The following is a 24,801-nucleotide window of genomic DNA, read 5'->3' as shown; positions in this document are numbered from 1 at the left end:
AAATAATATTTAAAAATATAAATAAAAATATCTAAAATTTATATATATAATTGAAAATTAAATTATATATGTTTTCAATGGGAGTGGCACATGCCTTTAGGCCACCCTTGGAACCTGGGGTGGTTGGCAACCATGTCCTTTTTATTTTAATTTTTTAAGTTTTATTTATTTATATTTTTAATAGATTTATATTTTTTATTATGTCGACACGTGTCGTCATCTTATTGATGCTGACATATAGTCTAACGAAATTTGTTAAAATTTTTAACGAAATTTGACTTAAGTGAGCGATTTGTAAATTAAGCCAACCACATGGATATTTGAATTAAATTTGATATTAGAGGGTGCGATTTGTAATTTAAGTTAATGACATGCACCAATGATACAATTTTTCCTATTTATAATTATAACCATATTCAAAGAAAACATTATTTAGATGTTTTTGTTTGATGATAAGGTTATCAAATATCATTTCACTTTATAAAAAAAATAGATGAGTTTAGTGTTATTTTTTTCACATTTCTTGTCAATTTCTTTTGCGATGGGACTTACCTGCAAGTCCCACAAATTCATGTAAGTTTCATAAATTTAATACTAAATTTTTATATTTTTTATACGAATATGAAAAATATAAAAAAATAATTAAAACCAAACACTTTTCTAAAAAAAATTATATTTCCACGAATACAAATAATTATATATTGATTTTACGTAGCTTAGGAGCTTTTATTTTATTTTATTTATTAATTTTTTTTAATGAATATAGTGGTGTAGAAACATTACGGGCGTGAAAAAGACAAGAAGAAGAAGAAGAAGAAGAAGAAGAAGTGGACTAAGATTTAATTTATCCGCCCTGTTCTATTTCTATCGCTCTCCATATAATTTCAATTTCCATCTCTGGCTACGCTTTCTTCTGTTCTGCGAATCTCATTGCCTTCCGCACCGTAAGTCGACCTGGGAATTTGACTTGATTTCTTAACTACATACAACTGATCGGATCGGAAGAGGAAAATCTGAGATGGCAAAGGAGACGGAATACTATGACGTGCTTGGAGTCAGCCCTACGGCTACCGAGGCCGAAATCAAGAAAGCTTATTACATAAAGGTGAATTAAATCTTCTTTAACGTTTGGCATTTCGTTTTATTATGTACACTTGATTTCCAGGTTGATTACATGTCTTTGAGGGATTCTAATCTCAAATTTTGTGTTGATCTTTTCCGTTTAATACTATAAGGTCGATGCTTAAAGAGGGATCCCTCGGATTATAATGCCTTATTCGTTTGGTGTTCGAGGGGAAAACGCCCCCCAATTGTAACATTTAACTACCGATGGATCTATTACACTTCCTTCGCACCCAAGAGTTGACTTCCCCGCTACCGCCTTCCCTTTTTTTTTTTTTTTTTTTTTGGTTGTTGCTATTCCTTTCTTATTTTTCTTTTCCGGCTTTTCGTTTGCTTACTCCCACAAAAGAAGCAGGTAACCTATCCGATAAGCTGCTAACGCTTATAAATTAAGTCCAATGACTCTTTACCTTGAGGAACATTAAAATTTAATCTAATAGCCTATGAATTTTGTAGTTCGCCCTCGCTGCCTTTCAATTTTATCTATCTTATTTATTGGCCTGAAGGCTGAAGTTGTGCCCTGCTACTTCAAAACGTTCGTCCTTATGATTCCTTTGTTTTGTTTTATCATATTTACATCTATTTTATTCAATGGTAAAGGAACTTCCATCTATTTTATCAAAACTGTGAATGTATAGAGTTACCAAAAAAATGTTGTTGTTTATAGCTTATTTTGTCCGGAAGATCCTGTCATCATAAGCTTTCATATTCACTTTTTCACGTCTAGACTAATCGACTACTCGCACTTTGAAGACCGCTAGCTAGAAATGGATGCATTCTGTACTTCTTTGTGGATCATTTCTTTCTTTCTTGCTTGCAGGCACGGCAGGTTCATCCAGATAAAAACCCTAATGATCCTCTTGCAGCACATAATTTTCAGGCAAGAATTTCTTTCTTGGTTATTGAATATTTTATTCTACCGGAAATGCTTAAAGCAAGTTGTGTTACTCACAGCCCTGGAAAGCTTTGGTCCCAACAGACTAATGTCGCATATATTCTAAAATTCTACAATCTGTTCCCAGCTAAACATGCATATTTTGATTCATTTGGCTCTCATGTTAAATTTCTTCATTTACTTACAGGAAATTTAACATATATATATATATATATTTTTTTTTTTTGATAAGTAATTGCAATAATATAAAAAAGCGCAAAGGGGCGCAACCCTTATACACGGGAAGTATACAAGAGAACCCCTAACAGGAACGAACAGAGAATAAATTTAAAAATTCAACATAAGTAAAAGAGCTCAAACAATGATGGGGTGCCATCCAAAAATATAAAGTATTGAGCAACCGCTTCCGTAGCTCCACCATGGATGTCTCTACATCTTCAAACAGCCTAGCATTCCGCTCCCTCCAAATACACCACAGCAAGCATAAAGGAGCTAACCGCCAAGCCTCTATAGCATGACCACCCCCAAGCGCCGCCCCCCAACTATTCAGCAACTCCAACACCGTACGTGGCATAACCCACTCAACCCCAAATAAAGTAAGGACATAGCTCCAAAGAGCCTGGGCGACCTCGCAGTGAAGCAACAAGTGATCAATAAACTCCCCACTCTTCTTACATAAACAACACCACTCAATTACTATCACTTTCCTCTTACGTAAGTTATCATGCGTCAATATTTTGCCCAAAGCAGCTGACCAAACGAAGAAGGCCACCCTAGTTGGAGCCTTAACACGCCAAATATTCTTCTAAGGGAAACACGGGACAAAAGGGCCATCTTTCCTAATAAGCTCTTTATAGAAGGATCTCACCTCAAATAAACCTTTTTTAGAGGGATTCCACACTAACCTGTCACCCTCCCCATGTCGAGCCGAACTGGAGTATAGACGATCGAAGAAAGAAAGGACCATATCCAACTCCCAATCCTGGATTTGTCGCGTGAATAGAACATTCCACTGAATAGCACCATTATGAACCACCAAATTATCTTCTACCGTCGCGTCTTTATACCTTGCTATACTAAAAAGAGCTGGAAAGCATTGCTTCAAGGATCTATCCCCACACCACCAATCTTGCCAAAAACTAATATTTGATCCATTCCCCAGTTCAAAACGAACAAAATTACGAAATTCCTCCCACCCCCTCCTAATATGCTTCCATACACCTACTCCAAATGAACCCGAAGCCTCTTTCGAACACCACCCCCCCTTTAAACTCTCAAACTTGGCATCAATCACCAAACGCCATAAAGCCTCTCTCTCCCTACCATATCTCCACAACCACTTACCCAAGAGAGCTCGATTGAACTGGATAAAATTGTGAACTCCCAACCCACCTGTATGCAAAGGTGTGCAAATCTTGTTCCAATTAACTAGATGGAATTTGGTCTCGTCACCAATGCCACCCCAAAGAAAATCCTTTCGAATTTTATCAAGACGATTAGCCACCCTCACAGGAATAGGAAACAATGATAGATAATATATGGGGATGTTGGAGAGCGTACTATTAATAAGAGTCAACCGAGCACCCTTCGACAAGTACATCCGCTTCCAATCCGCCAACCTCCTTTCCATTTTTTCAATAACACCATTCCAAATATAGGTGGACTTGTAAGAAGCACCCAACGGCAAACCCAAATAAGTCATAGGCAGAGAAGCAACCCGACATCCAAGAAGATTAGCCATCCTTTCGACATCCTCTACTCCACCAATAGGAACAATTTCTGATTTTCCTAAATTAATTCTCAAGCCAGCCTCAAAGCATAAGAAAATACATCTCAGATGTCGAATCTGTTCTTCTTGAGCGCCACAAAAGATCAAAGTGTCATCCGCAAACAGCAGGTGATTCACAACTACGGCCTCGGAGTCCGTGGAGCCCACTGAGAACCCCAGTCAAATTACCCTGATCCAAAGCGGCAGTCAACATCCGACTCAAAGCCTCCATAACCACCACAAACAACAGAGGAGAAAGAGGATCTCCTTGTCGTAACCCACGAGAGCTACTAAAAAAACCGGCTGGGGTTCCATTTACAAGAATAGAAAATCTCACCGTAGAAATACAAAAACGCATCCAATTCCTCCATTTTTCCCCCAAACCACATCTCTGCAACAAAAAAAGCAAGAAGTCCCAGTTCACATGATCATAAGCCTTCTCCAAATCCAGCTTACACAGAAGTCCAGGTTCCCCCGATCGAATATGATTATCCACACATTCATTTGCAATAAGCACAGAGTCTAATATTTGTCGACCACCAATAAACGCATTCTGAGTGTTGGAGATAATCTTGCCCACAACGGACTTAAATCTGTTTGCAAGAACCTTTGAAACAATCTTGTAAATCCCCCCAACCAAGCTAATAGGGCGAAAATCTCTCACATCCATGGCACCAGTCTTCTTGGGAATCAAAGTGACAAAAGTAGCATTCAGACTCTTTTCAAGCTTGCCTCGAGCATGAAATTCTGCAAAAACATCCATAATGTCAGTTTTTAAAAAACTCCAACACTTTTGGAAGAAAGCCGCAGTGAATCCGTCAGGGCCCGACGCCTTATCTCCATTCAATTCCTTGATAACATCCCACACCTCGTTCTCCTCAAAAGCTCTTTCTAGCCAGGTGCTCTCCTCCTCATCAATGGATAAAAAAGATAGGCCCTCCACCCTAGGCCGCCAGGAACAGTTCTCTGAATACAACTTGTTGTAAAAGTTAACTAAATGCTCCTTAATCTCCGCAGGATTTCTTGAAATTATACCGTTAATATTCAAAGAATCCACTTGATTGAATTTGCGATGTGAGTTGGCCACCCTGTGAAAAAATTTTGTATTCTTATCCCCCTCCTTTAACCACAAAGTTCTAGACTTTTGCCTCCAGCTTATTTCCTCAAAAAGAAGGGTCTTCTCCATCTCTCTCGCCATATCCACCCTACGAATTTTTTCATCCTCCTCAAGACATCGGCATTCTTCGATTAAATCCAGCTCTCGAATACCCTCTAATAATTCTTTCTTCTTCTTCCCTAAATCACCAAACACTTCTTCATTCCATTTCCTCAAATCAGCTTTCAAAGCCTTCAATTTATTGGCCAAAACGAAGCTTGGCAAACCAGAAAAATCATAAGACATCCACCACTTTTGAACCTGCTCAACAAAACCCTCGTATTTCAGCCACATGTTTTCAAACTTAAAATACCTGTTTCCTCCTCTATTAGTCCCACAATCCAATAACAAGGGAAAATTATCGAAGAAAAGCCTTGTCAATCTCCTCTGAGACACATCAGGAAAGCGTTCCTCTCACTCCGAAGAAATTAAGAATCTATCTATTCGAGACCAAATAAGATCTTCCTGACCATTAGACCAAGTAAACTGGCCATCATCAAGGGGTAAGTCCACCAGATTATGCAAGAAAATGAAGTCTGAGAACTCTTCCATAGCTGCAGAGAAGCCAGCACCACTAGATATAATAACATATTATATTATTATTTTAACAATAAATAAATAAGCCTATTTCTTCTTATTTTTATTGGCCAACTATGGGCTTAGATAGAAAGAAATGGGTTGGGGATTGATCTTGAAATTCCCATTTATCCACTAATATGAAATAATAAACTGAAGGGTCCATATCATTTGACAACACGAATGTTCTAAGAGAGAAAATTTGTAACTATTCATTTAGAAGTCATTTTGTTATTGATATTAAAGACTTAACATTGGTAGAAAGACTACCAGGTTGTGCAAATGTATGGCTTTGCCCATGGTCATAGTTCCAACAACCAAAGTAAGTTTATTGGCACCATGTTTATATCTTTTCATATAACAAATACAGTGAAGTTTGAACATATTTTAGTATGTAAATAACTTGGTGGCACTGACCTAACTTTATCTATGCCAAGCTCTAGCTCTGATCTCCTCCTTTAAATGGAGATTATAATACTTGTTATCTAGTTTTACCCTACTAATTTAGCATGTTTTAGCCATCAAACAATCATAAGCCCAACCTTCATTAAACTATAAGTTAGATAACTATTGAAATCAAGAGCATAAACTAATATGAAGCAATTTTGGCATAAAGTATCTCACTGAAATAAAACATGAATGGTCATCATTTCTTCCCCTACTTATGCAGATGGTAGTTAAGGACCTAATTTTATGAGTCTTTTATTATCATCATCGTTATTTTATTGTCGTTGTTGTTTCAAGAAAAAAAAAAAGTCTACTAAACTCATTATGCTGGTCCCATTGCTTGGGTACCCCCTTACTCCTGTGTTTCTAAAGTTAGAAGTGGCAAGTTAGGCATATCTTCTGTATGATCCTTTTAGCTTTTTATGATCATTCTAAACCATGTAAACTTAAAATATAAAAAAAATGATCAACAATGCTTAAGTTATAGTATAAAACATTTGGACATTTTGTGTATCATGTTAACTTCTTATATTTCTGAAACTATTTCTAAGATTATGCTTGGCATCAATAAGATGATTATCAATATTTTATACCCGAGTGATTTATAAGAAAATTGTAATAAAATTATCCTCTGCGCTGTATAATTTAAAGAATTAAAAAAAAAAAAAAAAAAAATTGATCCAATTAGGCTAACGCCTCACAAGCAAAGCACATATTTGACTGCATTGGCTTGTGAATTGTATGGATAACAAATTGCCTTGGCTCATATGATGTATGCCAAACAAGACTGCATCATATTGCTTAGACATTAATGCTTCCAGGGATTTCAAATTACATTAGTACAAATTTTTTTGATGCTTATGTAAAGTTTAGGATGCTGCTACAGGTCTTTAGCATTCTCCTTGTGTGCTACAAGTAAAGGTCTCCTTGACCACTAAAATTAATTTTAAATTTGTTTGCTGCTTGGAAACTGTTGTTCAACTTCTTGGCATATGATGCGTACTTTCTGTGAGATGGATGAACAATGGAGGAATGTGAAAATGGAATCGATTTGATAGCTCCTTTCGGGTAGGAGAGATCATGATTTCTTCACTTAGGGTAGAAGAACACCACAATATTCCACTTAGGGTAGGAATAGACCACAATTTCTCTAATTCTCTTTTCTTTTCTTTTCATTTACGACCAAATGGTCTTTAAATAGAAATACAAATACTATTGATAATTAACTACGATGAACATAAGCAATAATACTTCTACTAACTTAACAACTCTAAAGATAAACCAACTAGAAAGATAGAGATAATAAGATAACCTAACTAGAAAGATAAAGCTAATATAAAGATAATATAAAGATAAAGATAATATCTCATCACTAATGAGATAGAGATCAGCTTGAATTAATCCAAGTATTAGGATTGGAGAAAGACTTCTATCAGCATATGGGGCGTTCAACACATGATTTCCTTTTGGTTCCATGATCACATGTATTAAGAAAAAGTTTAGTGGATGCTTTGTTGGGTCCTGGGACTTTTGTTTAGTCCAATTGGAATTTTCTCATTCTACATATGACTACTATACTTACACCAATATTATTATTTTCTACAATTTCTACAAATATTGCTCTCAAAAGAATAACAACTTTAAGTGCTCAATTGCATGAACAGAATTGTGGAAGTAAGCAAGGGTACCAGTTTGGCTGTCTTAAGAACATTAGGAAGTGGTATATTTACAATTTGGGTGTGTGTTTGTTTATGATTTTGAACCATTAGTAACTTTTACTAATCGTTCATTTCGCTTCAGGTTTTGGGTGAAGCTTACCAAGTATTGGGTGATCCAGCCCAACGGCAAGCATATGACAATTATGGGAAATCAGGAATCTCAACGTTAGTTTCTTGTTCTTAATTTATGAATACATGAATTTCAAGGTTGATATGGTGTCTGACTCATACTATAGTATGTATATTGTAATAAAAATTTATTTTCTTTTTCTGATATATTGCATGCTTCCTTCTTGTTGCAGTGAGGGAATTATTGATCCTGCAGCTATCTTTGCGATGCTTTTTGGCATTGAGCTTTTTGAGGAATACATAGGCCAGCTTGCGATGGCATCAATGGCTTCACTAGACATTTTCACGGAAGGGGAAGAGTTTGATGCTAAAAAGTTGCAAGAAAAAATGAGGGTATGAGTTCTACATGCCTCAGCAATTGGATCTTTTTGTTATTATTTTATATTATCTTGTACTGGCTTTATGTACTTATTTTTTTGTGCCTGTTGCTCGTTTAGGTGCATGAAGTTGGGTTTCTAGTAGATATGGAAGTAAAAATGCTTTAACAAAAGAAGGGAAAGAGAGTTTGGACACTAGTAAAAGTGATATGATATTTTCTTGTTCTCCTCTTATCTTCATCGCTTTCAAAACTGATGGTTCTTGGACAGAAATCTAGGTATAATATATGGTTAAATATTTACTGTGCTCATGGCACTGAGATGGCTGCTTTGGCACACCTACCTCAATTTAGAGACCAATATCATCATACCGTGTAAGCATCTTATTATGAAAAACTGCTGCAATAAGCATCTTAACTATAAAGAATCACCAAAATCACCAGGCCAAAAGTTAGATGTATTGTGACCTTCACCTTTTTTTTTTTTATAATTTTTTTATAAGTAATAAAGTGGTCTTATTAAAAGCGTAAGGTGCCTCTAAGTACACCGAAAGTATACAAGAGAAAGCACCTAACTAGAAAGCAAAAAACAAAACATTTTATTATGACATTCACCTGATGATACCATTATGATTTATGACATTCTGACATTTTAGCGTTATAAAAAACTGGGACCCACCTTTTGATTGGTAAGAGAGGATGTCACCAGGGCTTTATAAAGGAACTCAAGCAAAACTGTAAATAATGACAAACTGAATGGTCAGGGTTCTCGGAAAGAAACTAAGGATGGGTACTGAACAAATGATGGACTCAAAATCTTTTAAAGAGAAACTAAGGAAGAGTGCTGAATAAAGTTGAAATCAAACATTTAAATAGAGATCCATCATATGTGAATATGTTTATAATGACATGATAAGTTTTCTTGCATATCTAAATGGAGATTGTGATTTACTTGTTGAGAAGTCTCGGTTTTCAGGGTATTCTTGTTAGGCACCAATGATCACTTTTTTGTGCCCTAGACTCTTGTGATTTAATCATGGACATACATACGATAAATTTTACTGGCCACTAGGAAGAGCAAAGCATGTTTGCAACATGCCAATTGATGCTTTTAGATAAAAGATATATCAAAGTAATCGCAAGTTGAAGAACAACCTATTAAATATCACAGAATGTTTAAAACATATGCTATTGAAGTCCCCATATAGGTAGTGGAATAGAGAGGTCCAAAAATATTGTGTGGTGAGGCTGCCACGGATTGATGTTCCCAATTATTGTTGTCCTCTTTTACCATCTTTTTTTTTGGGGGGGGGGGGGGGGGTTATGCTTGTTGCTGGTTAGCTTTCAAAACGAGAGATGACATGGGATTGGTCGGGGTACTCAAGATGGTGAGGTCTTTGTGTCGATGGTCTGTAGAGTCTAAGGTCTTCGACTTGTCGGTGGTGGGAGGTTTTACAGGGATTAGGATTCGAGAGAAGTGTAAAGGAGTGACGAGGTCTATCCTTTTACATAGAGATGAGGCAGTCTGGCTGATCAAGTCGTTTGATGAGTTAGTTTCGGTACAAGATTCTAGAGTTTTTTGGAATCAATCTGTTGCTGGCTTCCCCTGAATTCTTGGACAGCAATGTTCCAATAGGCATGGCTATTTCCTGCTAGTAGAAGAATATGAGGGCAGGAAGAAAAGTGGCTCCATCTTAGTGCCGAAAGGGAGATACGGTGAGGGTTGGGAGCGGTTTGAGGTGGAGCTCCACTTAGCCATCAGCCATCTTCAAGCCGATCAGTCCAGGGTCACGAAGCAGATTAGTGCTCCGGAAGTTCCGCTAGCTGGGACTAAGTTGGAGACAAGGAGGAGCTTTGCAGAGGTATTAACTTCATCTCTGCCGGTGAGTGAAGAGCCTTTTGGTCCTTCCATTCAGCCCTTAGCAAGAATCCCAAGGTGGTTGGAAGCTTCAAAAGAATCAGGGAAGAAGAAGGCCCATTTCCAAGTGCAGGTTCCGCTTAAGGATTTCCGTGCTCATGCAAAGGCTCATGCGATTCTGGCTCGTGTGTTTCCGGCGCTTCCTACGAAGGCAACGCAAGATAGCCTGACCAGAGAAATATTTCCGGCGAAGGCCTTGAAGAAGAACTCAGCTCCGGTGTCTCACGCGTTGGGAAGGACGCATGTCTCATTCCCAAGGAGAGAAGCAGCTGGGTCTGCCAACACGTCTGCCTCTGCATCACACAAAGTCTTTTCTAGTGATAGTCTCGGTATCGGCAGTTTAAGGGAGTCGTTGGCAGCTCTGCATGAGGAAATAGGTCACTGTCTAACGGATTTACTCTTGCTGGAGGAAGGACCCCTGGATAATAGACAGAAGCATTATGCTTCTCACGCTTTCCCTAAGACCTAGCAGGCCTCTATGGGTTCCAAAGCGACCCGGCCCATCTCCAAAAAATCTGTGAGTACCTTTTCGGTCTTAACTCCTTCTGAGACAGCCCAATTTTCTAAAGGAAAAGCCCCACTGGGTTTTCCCATCAAAAAGCCCAAGCTTGTTGTCAAAGCTAAAGCTGGATCACACCTAAGGCCCATTCCGACCCCCTTGTTTTCTCTGCATGCTGGAGCTTCTACGTCTGCAGCACAACAGGTGCTTAAAGACTTGGATTCCGGCGTCTCTGCTCTTGGTTCTGGTACAACCGTACAGGTCATTCCAGCCGTGTCTATCAACGTCAGAAGTCTGGAATTTCTAAGGCTGTTTGGACAAGAAAACAGGGGCAGTTCCCTGTTGTGGGTCCGAGCTTGAGGTGTGAGAAACCAGAAAATACTCTTTGGCTGAATCTCCCTGAGGTGGTGTCGTGTGGCGGAGAAGGAGAAGGTGCGGCAGTAGCTTTACAGGTGGATGGCGGCTCTTTTAATATTAATAAAACTACCAAAGTGGGGGAGCAGGATTCGGGAGTCTTGCTGGATCATCTGGTTACCAGCTGCACATGTAATGTGATGGATTTTCCTGCAGTGGGTTCAAGTTCAGTGACTAAGATGCAGGAAAAAGATAATATGCAGTTGGTGATATGTGAACCTGTTTTAGTGGGAAATCAAGTGGAGAGCTGCCTTCGGGAAGATACAGGTGTAACTGATGAGGGAGAAGCTCTCTTTGACCGTGGTGCACAGGGTTTTAGAAGCAGCCTCCTGTTAGAACTTGAAGTAAATAATTCTAAGGAGGAGGGGGAGAGTGGTGCACCGCTGGAAATCACTCCTTTAGCAGCAAAAGGGGGAGAAAAGCACAGGGTATCACCTAGATGGGTGGTGGAAAAAGTTATGAGTTGTTATCAATCTATCGGGTTATCTTGCGAAGGGTTTGAGGACAGAATGCTAGCTATATTTGAGGAGATAGAAGCTGCTGGAGACAGATCCTTGGCCAGTCCTAAGACTTTGTATCCGTCTAATCAAGGGGCAAAAGGGCAGAGAGAATTAAACAGGTTGGCTTGGTCCATTAATTATGAGAAGAAAGGGGTTCAATCGGCTAGAGGTCGCACTAAGGGTAGGGGTTCATCTTGCATTTATGAAGCCTAAATTACTTTCGTGGAATGTTAGAGGGCTTAATGAGATGGATAAAAGACTGGAAATTAGAGGGCTTCTAAGAGATTGGAGTGCGGATATTGTTTGTTTGGTGGAGACTAAGATGGCAGTAATCTCAAGGGAGGTGGTGCGGAGCTTATGGGGTTGTAATCAGGTTGATTGGTGTTATTTGGGAGCCAATGGAGCGTCGGGTGGGATTTTACTAATGTGGGATAGAAGGCTGGTGGAGAAATTGGAGGTATGTATAGGTAGATATACGGTTGCTTATTCTTTCCGTAACATTGGCGATAATGATTCTTGGGCATTTGGGGGGGGGGATTTATGGCCCGAATGATGACAGGGATAGGAGGGATTTGTGGGTTGAGTTAGATGGATTGATGAGTTGTTGGGATTTGCCGTGGTGTATTGGGGGAGATTTTAATGTGGTTCGCTTTCCTAGTGAGAGGTCGGGTAATGCCAGTTTCTCAGCTGCCATGGAAGAATTTTCAGACTTCATTTTCATGCATAATTTGGTGGACCTACCTCTTCAAGATGGCCAATTTACATGGTCTAATAATCATACATGGTCTAGAATTGATAGATTCTAAGTTTCTGTGGAGTGGGAGGAACGCTTTCCTGAAGTAACACAAAGGAGACTACCAAGACTTATTTCTGATCACTTCCCTTTGTTTTTGGATTGTGGGGCACCAAGAGGAGGAAAAAGGTATTTTAAATTTGAGAATATGTGGCTGAAATATGAGGGTTTTGTTGAGCAGATCAAAAAGTGGTGGTCGTCTTATGAGTGTTCGGGATTACCAAGTCACATTTTGGCGTTTAAATTGAAGGCCTTGAAGACAGATTTGAAGAATTGGAATGCTGAAGTGTTCGGTGATGTAGGGAAGAAGAAGAAAGAATTACTGGAGGGTATTCGTGAGCTGGATTCAGTTGCTGAAGGCCGAGGCCTAGAGGAGGAAGAGAAGGTTCGCAAGATAGATATGTCAAGAGAGCTGGAGAAAACTCTTCTTTTTGAGGAAATAATATGGAGACAAAAATCTAGAGCTTTGTGGTTGAAGGAGGGGGACAAGAACACAAATTTTTTTCACAGGATGGCCAACTCGCGTCGTAAATTTAATCAAGTGGATTCTCTAAGCATAAATGGTGAAATCTCCAGGAATCCAGGGGAGATTCAGGAGCATATAGTTCAATTTTATAAAAACTTGTATTTTGAGAATTGTTCTTGGCGGCCAAGGGTCGAGGGCCTTTCTTTTCTTTCAATTGATGCAGATGAGAGTAGTTGGCTAGAAAGAGAGTTTGAGGAGAAGGAGGTATGGGATGTCATCAGAGACTTCAACGGAGATAAGGCACCGGGCCTCGACGGCTTCACTATGGCTTTCTTTCAGAAGTGTTGGGATATTCTAAAACATGACATTATGGCTGTTTTTGTAGATTTTCACTCTCGAGGCAAGTTTGAAAAGAGCTTCAATGCTACTTTTGTCTCTCTGATTCCAAAGAAGACTGATGTCTTGGATGTGAGAGACTTTCGGCCTATCAATCTAATTGGGGGAATTTACAAGATTATTTCCAAAGTCCTTGCGAACAGGTTTAAATCAGTTTTGGGCAAGATTATTTCAAACACTCAAAATGCGTTCATAGGTGGTCGACAAATCTTGGATTCAGTGCTTATTGCTAATGAATGTGTGGATAGTCAATTTCGTTCGGGGTAATCTGGGTTGCTGTGTAAGTTGGATTTGGAAAAGGCTTATGATCATGTGAATTGGGATTTCTTGCTTTACTTACTGCAACGATGTGGCTTTGGGGAGAAATGGAGGGCTTGGATTCGTTTTTGTATCTCTACGGTGAGATTCTCCATCCTCGTCAATGGAACTCCGTCGGGTTTCTTTACCAGCTCTCGCGGGTTGCGACAAGGTGATCCTCTGTCACCTTTATTATTTGTGGTGGTTATGGAGGCTTTGAGCCGGATGCTGGTTGCTGCGTTGGAGCAGGGTTCGATGTCAAGTTTTGCAGTGGGACCTAGAGAGTCAGAGGCAATAGTAGTGAATCATTTACTTTTTGCTGATGATACGTTGATTTTTTGTAGGGCGCAAGAAGAACAAATTCGACATCTGAGGTGTATCTTTCTGTGCTTTGAGGCAGCATCGGGCTTAAGGATCAATCTAGGAAAATCAGAAATTGTTCCTATTGGTGAGGTGGAGGATGTTGAAGGGTTGGCTCAACTTTTGGGTTGTCGAGTTGGTTCTTTGCCTATGACTTACTTGGGTCTGCCTTTGGGTGCCTCTTACAAGTCCGTATCTACTTGGAAAGGGGTTGTGAGAAAATGGAAAGGAGGTTGGCTAGATGGAAGCATATGTATTTGTCGAAGGGCGGGCGATTGACCCTTATTAAGAGCACGCTGTCCAATCTCCCCACGTATCTTCTATCGATGTTCCCTATTCCATTAAAGGTGGCTAATCGTCTTGAAAAAATCCAAAGGGATTTCTTATGGGGTGGCATAGGGAATGAGGCCAAATTTCATTTAGTGAAATGGAACAGGATTTGTACTCCATTGCATTCAGGTGGGTTGGGAGTTCACAATCTCATCCAGTTTAATCAAGCACTTCTGGGTAAATGGTTGTGGAGATATGGTAGGGAGAGAGAGGCTTTATGGCGTTTGGTGATTGACGCCAAATTTGGGAGCCTAAAGGGTGGGTGGTGTTCTATTGAGGTCTCAGGTTCCTATGGAGTGGGGGTTTGGAAATATATCAGGAAAGGATGGGAGAAGTTTTGCAATTCTGTTCGGTTTGCGGTAGGGGATGGGTCACATATCAGTTTCTGGCATGATTAGTGGTGTGGAGAGAGATCTTTGAAGCACTGTTATCCAGTTCTGTATAGTATTGTGAGGAACAAAGCTGCAATGGTGGTGGATAACTTGGCAGTTCATAATGGAAATATTTATTGGAATGTTCTCTTTATGCAGCAACTCCAGGACTGGGAGATGGAGATGGTGCTTTCCTTCTTCGAGCGGTTGTACTCCACTTCGATTCGACAAGGAGAGGGTGACAGGTTAGTTTGGAATCCCTCTACAAGGGGCTTATTTGAAGTAAGGTCCTATTATGAAGTGCTTAGTAGGAAAGAAGGCCCTTCATTTCTGTGGAAGAATATATGTTGTGCTAAGGCTCTGACAAGGGTGGCGTTCTTTGTATGGTCTGCAGCTTTAGGAAAAATACTGACCCATGACAATCTGCGAAAGAGGAATATTGTGGTTATTGAGTGGTGTTGTATGTGTAAAAAGAAGGGGAAGGCTATTGATCATCTGTTACTTCATTGCGACACCGCCCGTGAGCTTTGGAGCTTTATGTTTTCTTTATTTGGAGTTGAGTGGGTCATGCCACAAACAGTGTTGGATTTGTTGACTACTTGGGGTGCGTCTTTTGGGCATGGCCTAGCTAAAAAAGCTTGGCGGTTAGTTCCTCACTGTGTTTTGTGGAGCATTTGGCGGGAGCAGAATGCGAGGCTTTTTGAAGATGTAGAGACTGTAATGGTAGTGTTAAGGAAGCGTGTGCTTAACACATTATTTCTTTGGTTAGCGTCCCGTCTTTGCCACCTAGGTGTTTTTACTTTTGTAGACTTTCTAAATTTATTACCTGTTCCTCCCTTTTAGGGGTGCTCTTGTATACTTCCCGTGTATTAGGGTTGCGTCCTTCTGCGCTTTATTGATGAATTTGAAATTACTTATAAAAAAAAAATGTCTGGAGGAGTTTGGATAGTAATGGAACTCTATTGAATTGGTGGCACGGACACCTTTCCTTTACTATTTTACCCTTTCTTCAATTTACATTTTCTTTCTCATAATTAGTGTCCATTAAAGGGTGGTTAATTTGGGGGCATGCATTTACATGATCCTTTTCCCTGTATGTTCTCTTCTAATAATTATGTGTGTGTGTGGGCATATAATCACACATCTAGGGAACTTCCTTTGGTGTTTGCACTAATAAAGGTGCTCATGGTAAACAATGCAATAAGTTCTCCTATAAAGTTAGGAACCCTTGTTCACTTTATTTGTTAGTACACAATATATATTCATTGGATGTTTGTATATATTTTCTTGAATTTTGTACATTTAAAAGGCCAATGTTACTTTTAAGTGGTGAGGAACTAGTGGCATCACCTTCATTATGGTGGGATTGTGGGTGAGGTCATGGGTTCAAGTCCAGTTGGGTGTTTGAGTGTTACAACATAAGAAGTGTGGCCCATGCCGAAGACCACAAGCTTACGTGGCCCACGCAGAAGAGTACAAACTTACGTTGCTCAAGATGAAGTTGCTGAAGGATAAACATTGCTGAGGATGAGGACACATGTAGCTAGGTGTTATCATAACACACACATGCCATGAAGTCGGGCAGATGGGAATTATCATATAGCTAGGTGTTATTGCGTGACCTCTTGAGCTCTATCCCATTTGTTTAAGATGTAGTTATCATTTTATTACGTTATTGTTTATCTCTTCTACTGTAATTTTATTTAAGCCATGTGAGCGGCGAGTGGCGGTGTGGCTGCTGCGATCCCCTTCGGGGGTTGTCCTGTGCGGTTGGGTAGGAAGAGCTGGTTCTTTGTGGAGGCTAAATCTTTCATCTTCTTGGTGGTGAAAGGGTCTGTTGAGTTGAGAGTGGTGGAAAAGAGGAATGGTTTCTCAGGGTGGGTTTTGCTAGGCATACGTTGCGTTGCTTGGTTGCTGTTGACAGTGGAAGAGGTGTTGCGAAATCCTGGTTCTGAGGATTTCGTTAACTCATTCAGGGAGGGTTCGAAGGTGACCATCGTTTGGAGAGGTGGGAATAGCTCCGGTCGGTTCTTGGAGGTGGCTGTGTATGTTATGGGTGGCTGGAGAGGGATGATTGTGTTCTTAAAAGGCCATGATGGGCGGGGTTGGGGTCGTTTTGTTTGAAACCACTGTGGTGTTGTCTTCTTCTAGTGGCGCTCCGGCGGGGAATAGTTTGGGTAAGGTCGCGGGCTTTTTGGTGTTCGCAAAGGTGGTGTGCTCGCCGACTTTTGTCTTAGATGGTGGGCCTCTGGTTCAGACGGCGGCGGCGGTCTAGTGTGAGATGGAGAAGCTCATTTCGCTGGGTCTGGAGCAGGAGACGATCCAGTAGGCGGTGGATTGCTTCGCAATGAAGAGGTCCTCTGGGTAAAGACCTTCATGCTGATGGCTCCAGGATTCGAGATTCCAGAGGTTGCAGTCTGTCGTGCTCCAAGAAAAGGGTTGTAGTGGGTGACATTGAGATTGAAGGTGACGCATCAGAGGAGTTTGGGGTGTTCAGGAAGCTTCCCTCCAGGGTTTGAAGTTGCAGAGGATGCAGGCGTGCTCGAAGTGTGATTGTGACGCTTCGGGGCAAGAGAATGGGATATTCAGGAAGATTCTCAAGACTTATGGTGACTTGCTGGATTGGGTATGTGAGCACCCAACGAACTTGGACAAGACCTCTTCTTTTGGGCTGAAATGGAAGCTGGGTTGTTTGGGTTTGGGTAGGGTGTATAAGCAAGGAGGTTTTGAAGAGTTTGGTGGTCCTCCCGGGGCAGCGATTTGATCTTAGTTTCTGCTTTCAAACTTTAGGGGTCTCCCACGAGGGGAATGTGATGGGATTTTTAAACTTTATGGCTCAAATTGATGCGGAGCAGCGTTAAGAGGCTCCAGTCTCCACTTATAAGTTTAGAGGGAGTTGTGAAGTGAAGAACGTAGAGTGCTCGATTAATTATGATGCTATGGGTTTTGATTCTAGCCGGGGCAAGGCAAGAGGGCCACTAATGTGATGTAATAGTCTCTGGGTTTTGTGGGCTGGTTTTGTTGGGGTGTTTGGGTTTCCTCCTATTTTTGGGTTTTTCAGGTGTTCTTCCTCTCTTCCCTCTTTTTTCCTGTTTTGGTGTCCTTTTTGTATACTTCATGTATGCTTAGGGGCGCCTTTACGCTTACTTATAAAAAAAAATAAAAATTAGGGGGAACTTCGCTTTCCCCCTTGAACCATCATGTGCTTTGCAATGTTGACCCCAAATTATCAAAAGTTGCAATGTAGGCGTTCGATGTTTCAGCCCCTTTCAATTCTCCCCTTAAAAACAAAGGATGACCCACATCAGTCCAGACCCACTCTGTCCTTGAAAGCTTGGGTCTTCTCAATTCTAATGACGAAGAAGGAGCCACTTCTTCTGAAGAAGAACTCATTTCCAGAAGTGTCTATGATTTGAAGCGCAAGAGTACTGCAAAGAACTTTGCTTCTCTCCGCCTGCATTGGGGAATGCCAGCTAAACGTCTATTCGAGAACTCTGCTAATGATGGCACCTCTCAAGGGAAGGAGAAAAAGATAAATGATTAGGTTCATGGTGAAGATGGTGACAATGATGAGAATACAAGAGCTAATTCTGCTAACAATTTCCTTTTTCATCACAGATGACCCATGGCATGGCCATGGCTTAGTGACGACCCAGGGCTTGGCTGTGGGTCAGTGCATTTTTTTCTTTGTTTTTTATTTTATAAATGGGGGTATTTTGGTCATTTTTGTTTATTTCGTTAAGATTTAATAGAAAATCATAACGGAGGGGAGAGATTGAAAGGGGTTGAAACTTGAAACATCGAACACCTACATTGTAACTTTTGATAATTTGGGGCCAACATTGCAAAACTCATTACAGTTCGAGAGGGTAAGTGAAGTTTTTGCTAAAAATATCATTGATGAATAAAGGCATGCTAAGTATTTGAATTCCAAACACTTGTTCGAAGGAGGCCTAGGTTCCCTCTAAGAACCTACTCTAAATTTATCCTATTATGCACTTTAAAAATTGAGAACGTAACATTTAGTATTAGAGTCAGGCATGTCAGACTTCCGAGTTGATCATTTGGAGCTAAAGGTGATATGTTTCGGAGCAACAACTGTCCATTCAAAATCATGAAGCAAATGGACAATTTTTATTTTTTTATTTTTGAAAAAAAAAAGTTCAAAGAAATGGTTTGTGCACCCAACAAAATGTTGGTTGAAGAAAACCATGGGATCCAACGATATGAGCAGCTAAAGACGCCCGCCGACTCTAGCCTTAGCTCAGTCGAACCACAGGTCCACTCCACCATATATTATTTTCTAATTGCGAAATGCCAACAACAGATGGTCACCACCACAGTAATATACTCGCCAGCGAAGGTGAAAAAGTGGAGAACAAAGAGGCGACAAATGAGAACCAGATGTGGCGGACCAACCAGAGTGTGTCACCACTACCGACAGAGCCAAAATGGACAACGCCGCCACTGTATGAGGCCAACCCACCACCTTGCTTGGCCGTAAATACACGAACCAATCGCACCATCATGCTGATGGCACATCACCAACGTGTGTGGCCATGTACACGCAAAACAATCTGCATCATCATCACATTGCACTGCCAATCGTGAAGCAGCTCAGTGTTCGAATGGGAGAAAAAAAATTCAAGAAGAAATGCAAGGCTGTTCATCATTGCGCGTAACCAAAACAGGGGGATGACGAGGCTTATTATCAGAGAAGACCCACAAGATGCAATTTGTTCCGCATTAGTCCCTTGCACTTGTAGAAGAGGGAGAGAAGCCGCCTGAGATTCGGCCGCAATAGAAGCATTTTAAGTGCCTGAAGAGGAATCAGCGAGGTTCAGCGGAAGAAGTAGAAAAAACAGTCTCAGGCTCATGATCCGCAGCAAAGTGTATCTTCTAGTGAAGTGCCTTGTGCTTCCATGGTCGGTCCTAAAGTCACAAGTCGTTGTCAGAAAAGAGAAGCCTAAGGAAGAAGGCCAAGATGGCGATGGTAAAACAGCGTTGCTCAAAGGTGCAACAGTGGGTACAGTGGGGGCATGGAGAGCGGAGGGGTGGCCGGGTTAATGGTTATTGAGGGGATTACATAAGGGCTAACGGTGGTTTTAGGGATTAGAAAGTTGGAAATAATGGTCATGAAAGAGAGTAATGGGAATGGTGGAGGTGATTTGGAGGTGACTGAAGAATCTGAGGGATGGCAGACTGTACGTAGTAGGAAAAGAAGCAATGGCCAAAGATGTGCATTCAATGAGAATAACAACAAGACTAGCTTGTCCGAAGAGACTCAAGTTGTAGTGCTTGTGGCCAATCAAGTATCTGCAAAGGAAGTTCAGAGTAATGGTAATGGCGGTGACTCTGAAAATAAGCCCACTGATGAGGAGCCAAGAGAGGAGGAGAAGAATTCAAATGAAGAAAACAGGGCAGACAATGGTGTTAGAGAAACTGTTCATATGCAGCTACCTATTGCGTTCGACGTCACAGAACAAGTTCATCCCCAAGCAGTTTTAGATCATTGTCGCAGGAACAAAGGCATCGAAGTGCTCATACATTAGCAAGGAGACAACCCTGCAAACACCACGTGGGAGAAGTTGGATGAGTTGCAGCTTCAATTTCTCCACTTTGCCTTCGAGGACAAGGGAAACTTCAACAGGGGAGGAATGTTACAACATAAGAAGTGAGGCCCATGCAGAAGACCACAAATTTATCTTGCTCAAGATGAAGTTGCCGAAGATAAGGACACATGTAGCTAGGTGTTATCATAACACCTGCATGCCATGAAGCGTGGCAGATGGGAATTATCATGTAGCTAGGTGTTATCGCGCTGCCTGTTGAGCTCTATACCATTTGTTTAAGATGTAGTTATCATTTTATTACGTTATGGTTTATTCGTCTACTATAAAGTTTATTTAAGAACTGTCATTGATGAATAAAGGCATGCTAAGTATTTGAATTCCAAACACTTGTTTAAAGGAGGCCCACGTTCTCTCTAAGAACCTATTCTAAAATTATCTTGTTACGTGCTTGAAAAATTGATCATGTAACATTAAGTTATTTACTAATCCACACAAGAAAAATGTGCATTTGAGTGTTGTTTTCATACTCATTCTGCCTTAGACATGCAAATCCTTGTTTTCATATGGATTCTTTTTGCAAATTCCTGGTTCCTACAGGTTGTTCAGAAGGAAAGAGAAGAAAAGCTTGCAGAAATATTGAAAGATCGACTTAACCAATATGTGCAAGGAAACAAAGAGGAGTTTGTCAGACACGCTGAAGCTGAAGTAGCAAGGCTATCCAATGCAGGTAATCTTTTCCTTTATTCTTTTGGTTGGTGTTTTGTTTTTGCAACTGCTGGCTTTTTATGATGTCCTTACTATTTGACAACTTGTTATTCAACTAGGTATATTGGGAAATTTTAGTCAGTAGGTGAAGTCAAATGCTCCTGTCATGATGATTATTAATCTATAAATATAAATATTAGATTGTTGGCTGGTTGGTTATGTTTGAAAGGAAGATTTTTACAAGTTTTTAATATCAGTAAGCTGTTCACGCCAGGGCATAAAGTGTATGGAAAAGACCAATTTTAGGATATTTGATTGTGCAATTTGAGTCTTTTGCTTCCTTGTTTAATGTATTGCATTTTTATATGTTTACTGATGCATTGCAAAGGTATCTTTCTGGTTCATTTTATTTTCTTTTTTCTACAGCTTATGGTGGTGATATGTTGAATACAATTGGCTATATATATGCAAGGCAGGCCGCTAAAGAGCTAGGGAAAAAGGCAATATATTTGGGTGTGCCATTTATTGCTGAATGGTTTAGAAACAAAGGGCATTTTATTAAATCCCAAGTAACAGCAGCAACAGGTTAGTATATATTTCGAGCTTTGGCCAACAGCCATGTCTAGTTGTGGTGTGATGGTGTCTTCAAGTCTAACCTTTTAGAAAATTGATCCATCAAATCAATTAAACTTTGATTATAGTACTTTTTCTTATTCCTTATTCTTGCCCCAAAAGAAGAATAGATCCTTCAGATCATATCACGGTAAAGGCTGAACCATTGGAGTTGCTTTGTATTTACTATGATTGCTATTTTGTGTATGATTTATCATTACCCTTGAAACCCTAGATCTGGGCCTTATTGCAAAGCATTGGCGCCTGGACCATTAATCAGGACTGGGTAGTTGGTGCAATGGTTGTATTTTATTCGGGCTGTGCGCCTGTGCTCTCCCAAGGTTGTGTGTAGGGTGACTACCAACCTTGGGAAATATTTGTATATGGTGATGAAATGGTTTTTCTTGCTGGTGACTCCAGGTGCAATTGCTTTGATCCAGCTGCAGGAGGACATGAAAAAGCAACTCAGTGCAGAAGGAAACTATACTGAGGTAGAGCTCGAAGGATACCTGCAATCACACAAGAAATTGATGGTCGATTCCCTGTGGAAGCTTAACGTAGCTGATATTGAGGCCACTCTATCCCGTGTTTGTCAGATGGTTGTTTTTCTACTCTTGTTATTTTTGATAGTTGGCTGACACTTAAGTAGATACTGGGTTAATGTTTCGTGTAATCTATACATTGTTTACTTAGGTTCTTCAAGACAACAGTGCCAAGAAAGAGGATCTCCGCGCTCGAGCAAAGGGGTTGAAAACTCTTGGTAAAATCTTCCAGGTAAATTTTTTTTTGGTGGCTTTTTCCACAATGGCCTGTGGTTTAATATCAACATTCTCACATTAGATGGCTAACAGAAACTTGGTATAAATATAGAGAGTTAAATCATCCAATGGAAATGAGAGTGAAATCGGGGTAGATAACGCGATGCATAAATTGAATGGAAGTGAATCAAGCTATGATGCTTGCCCTCCTAGTACGTCACCAAAATCTTCAAACCCTGAGGAGCCATCATATTCCACATTTGCATTACAGGTACCTTTCTATCCCACTAATTTCATAATTTTTTGGATTAATGCAACATACCACAAGTTTAATCCCAAGTGGGCCTGATTTGTACTGATAAGAAAAAATTGTCTAGGGTTTTTCTCTTAGAATTTCACGAAATAACTTTCAACTTTCTAGTATCAGTGGATGTTTTGACACACAAGAAAAGCAATGAATAAAAATTTGTCATAGAAGTAAACTGAGTTTTATGCAAAATAAATTAGAGGATAGAAGTTCAGGAAAATTTGAAAGGAAAATGCTAAAAAAACACCAGTTACACACTGGTTACACCCTCCCCCCCTTCTCACATAGGGTGGGGCCCACCACATGTGAGCCCCACACCATGTAAGAGGGGGGGTGTGTAACCAATGTGTAACTGGTTTGTTTCTAACACATTTAAAATGATTGCAAGATCTGGCCTAGCTCCGGTCAAGTAGGCAGGATCCTTCGTGCATAAACTTCTGTTATTTTATAATGTAGTTGTCTATTTATTTTTATTTTTTTCATAATGAGACTAGTAAGAGAAAAAGAAGAAGAAGAAGAAGAAGAAGGAATATAGACAGTTCATAATCATTTAATCATAGAAAACTTACGGTTTGTTTGGTAATGTTTTTTAGAGGATTTACTTATCAAAAAAAAAATTGTTTTTTAGAGGATTCTTTTGCATAAAGATGAAAGTAGTTTTTAGTATATTATGTGTTGAGTTATTTGTTACTACTTTTTTTTTTTAAAAAAAAAAAAAAAAAAAGAACCAAAAGGTGGTCCGAAAAAGCATTAGCAAACGAGCAGTAGAGTCTATGATCTCATGGAATCTGACAAGCTATAGAGAGCTATTTGTCATGGAATCCTAATGATTGTCAAAGCCAAACAAATTGAAAATCAGGGAGAACTTTGGAAGATCATGATTGAATACACTTGGATATAACAACATTGACTCAGATATTGCCAATTGACATATGCCTAAGATGAAAACTCCTTATTCATCTTCTTTTCTCTTATCTGTATCACTTAATTCTCTTTCTCTTGTGATTTCCCATTACCCCCCCCCCCCCGCACTGAAACAATTGGACGTGCCAGAGCCCCTATGTGGAGGCACCCAACTTTGGCAGCCCGCAGTTTGACTGTAACTTCCCAAGGCCAGCACCGCCACCTGGTGCACCAAGACATCCTTCAACAGCCAGGGACTGAGGATGGAAAAGTTTGATATCTTGTGTGAAATGCTTGTCGTGTATAATATCCTATCATATGTATCAATGTTGTGGTTGTATGAATAGATGATTGTGCTGGAAAGCTCATGCCAACTCTGTCTGATCGGGCATGCTGTAATCTATCTATGGAAGACAAATAATTGTATACTTAGAGGACATGGTTGTAGAAGGTAGTTTTTTTCACTGTCACCGGCTAGCTGCGATTGGCTGCCACTTGATGTGAATGATTTTTTTCAATGGAGTGTCGTTCTTGTATCTTGGTTCTCAGGTTCAAATTAGTTTCGAGGATTTTGCTTAATACTTGGGTCATTTGGAGACACTGTATCACCGATAATTTAGACAGAAATAAAAACTGATTATGTCCTCTGATAAATCAATATGCGGTGCTCGAAGTTGTCTTTTGTCTGAAATCAAAGCCTAATAGAATGAGTCGTTTTGTCTGAACATGTTACTCTTTACGCTTTATAGTATCTGAGTTTTTAACTTCAAAGAACTATAACCAAGGAACTAATCTGATGTGGTTTCCCTTTTCCATTTGGTTGAACTGGTTAAGGAAGAACTCTCTTCCGGCTCTTCTACTATCGGCTTTTCCTTTTGTTGTATTCATCCTTTGCCCGCCCAGGAAAAAGAAAAGAAAAAATAAAATCACTAGCTGGCTCCTGTCGTTTATCTCAACGCCATATTGCTTCCACACCTCAGGAATACGTGACGGCTTCAGCAAGCGACAGGTGAATGAGATGGCGTTAGTTTGTCGTATTTATATTCTGACAAAAAAAAGTAAATATAGATTGATACATGTCCAATTAAATCCAACATAAATATTGACAAATAAAATTGCAAAATAGAATAATGGACGGCAGTAGTGGAATAAAAATGAGATGCTGACATTAACTACTTGTTTTGATTAAATGGAAACTCTATCTCAACAACATATTGAGGTTTATATTCACCGAAAATGACCATTTATATGACATCCTACAAAAGATTTTTTTTTTTTTTTTTTTTTTAAAAAATGAGATATCAGTTACCATGATAACTGTAATGGCCAAATATGCCAGAGAAATGAGATTTGTTCTCTCTCTCTCTCTCTCTCTCTCTCTCTCTCTTTTCTTTTTTTCTTTTTTTTTTTTTTTAAAAAAAAAAAAATTATTTCTTCATTCATTAACTCTAGTTTTTTCAACTTGAGAAATT

The 24,801-nt window shown here is 39.8% G+C and overlaps 1 protein-coding gene across 1 annotated transcript; it reads left to right on the top strand.

Annotated features, from left to right (window-relative positions):
- The first annotated feature begins 794 nt into the window (after positions 1–794).
- Positions 795–23,865, top strand: LOC133871093 (chaperone protein dnaJ 10-like). The gene is made up of 10 exons (XM_062308455.1): positions 795–1,105; positions 1,943–2,002; positions 7,765–7,847; positions 7,985–8,144; positions 20,642–20,771; positions 21,176–21,334; positions 21,782–21,960; positions 22,055–22,135; positions 22,232–22,390; positions 23,480–23,865. The coding sequence occupies exons 1-10, from the start codon at positions 1,019–1,021 to the stop codon at positions 23,588–23,590; spliced, it is 1,209 nt and encodes a 402-aa protein (XP_062164439.1). The 5' UTR covers positions 795–1,018; the 3' UTR covers positions 23,591–23,865.
- The last annotated feature ends 936 nt before the right edge of the window (positions 23,866–24,801 follow it).

Source organism: Alnus glutinosa, chromosome 6, assembly GCF_958979055.1.
Source record: "Alnus glutinosa chromosome 6, dhAlnGlut1.1, whole genome shotgun sequence".
Taxonomy (NCBI): domain Eukaryota; kingdom Viridiplantae; phylum Streptophyta; class Magnoliopsida; order Fagales; family Betulaceae; genus Alnus; species Alnus glutinosa.
This window is presented reverse-complemented; position numbering and strand designations above follow the sequence as displayed.

What these genes read in the sequence shown, in the direction of transcription:
- LOC133871093 (XM_062308455.1), top strand. Translation starts at nt 1,019, where the DNA reads ATGGCAAAGGAGACGGAATACTATGACGTGCTTGGAGTCAGCCCTACG. An exon ending in GGGAAATCAGGAATCTCAAC is followed by an intron (nt 7,848 to 7,984) that starts GTTAGTTTCTTG and finishes TTCTTGTTGCAG; the next exon opens with TGAGGGAATTATTGATCCTG. An exon ending in ATTCCACATTTGCATTACAG is followed by an intron (nt 22,391 to 23,479) that starts GTACCTTTCTAT and finishes TGGACGTGCCAG; the next exon opens with AGCCCCTATGTGGAGGCACC.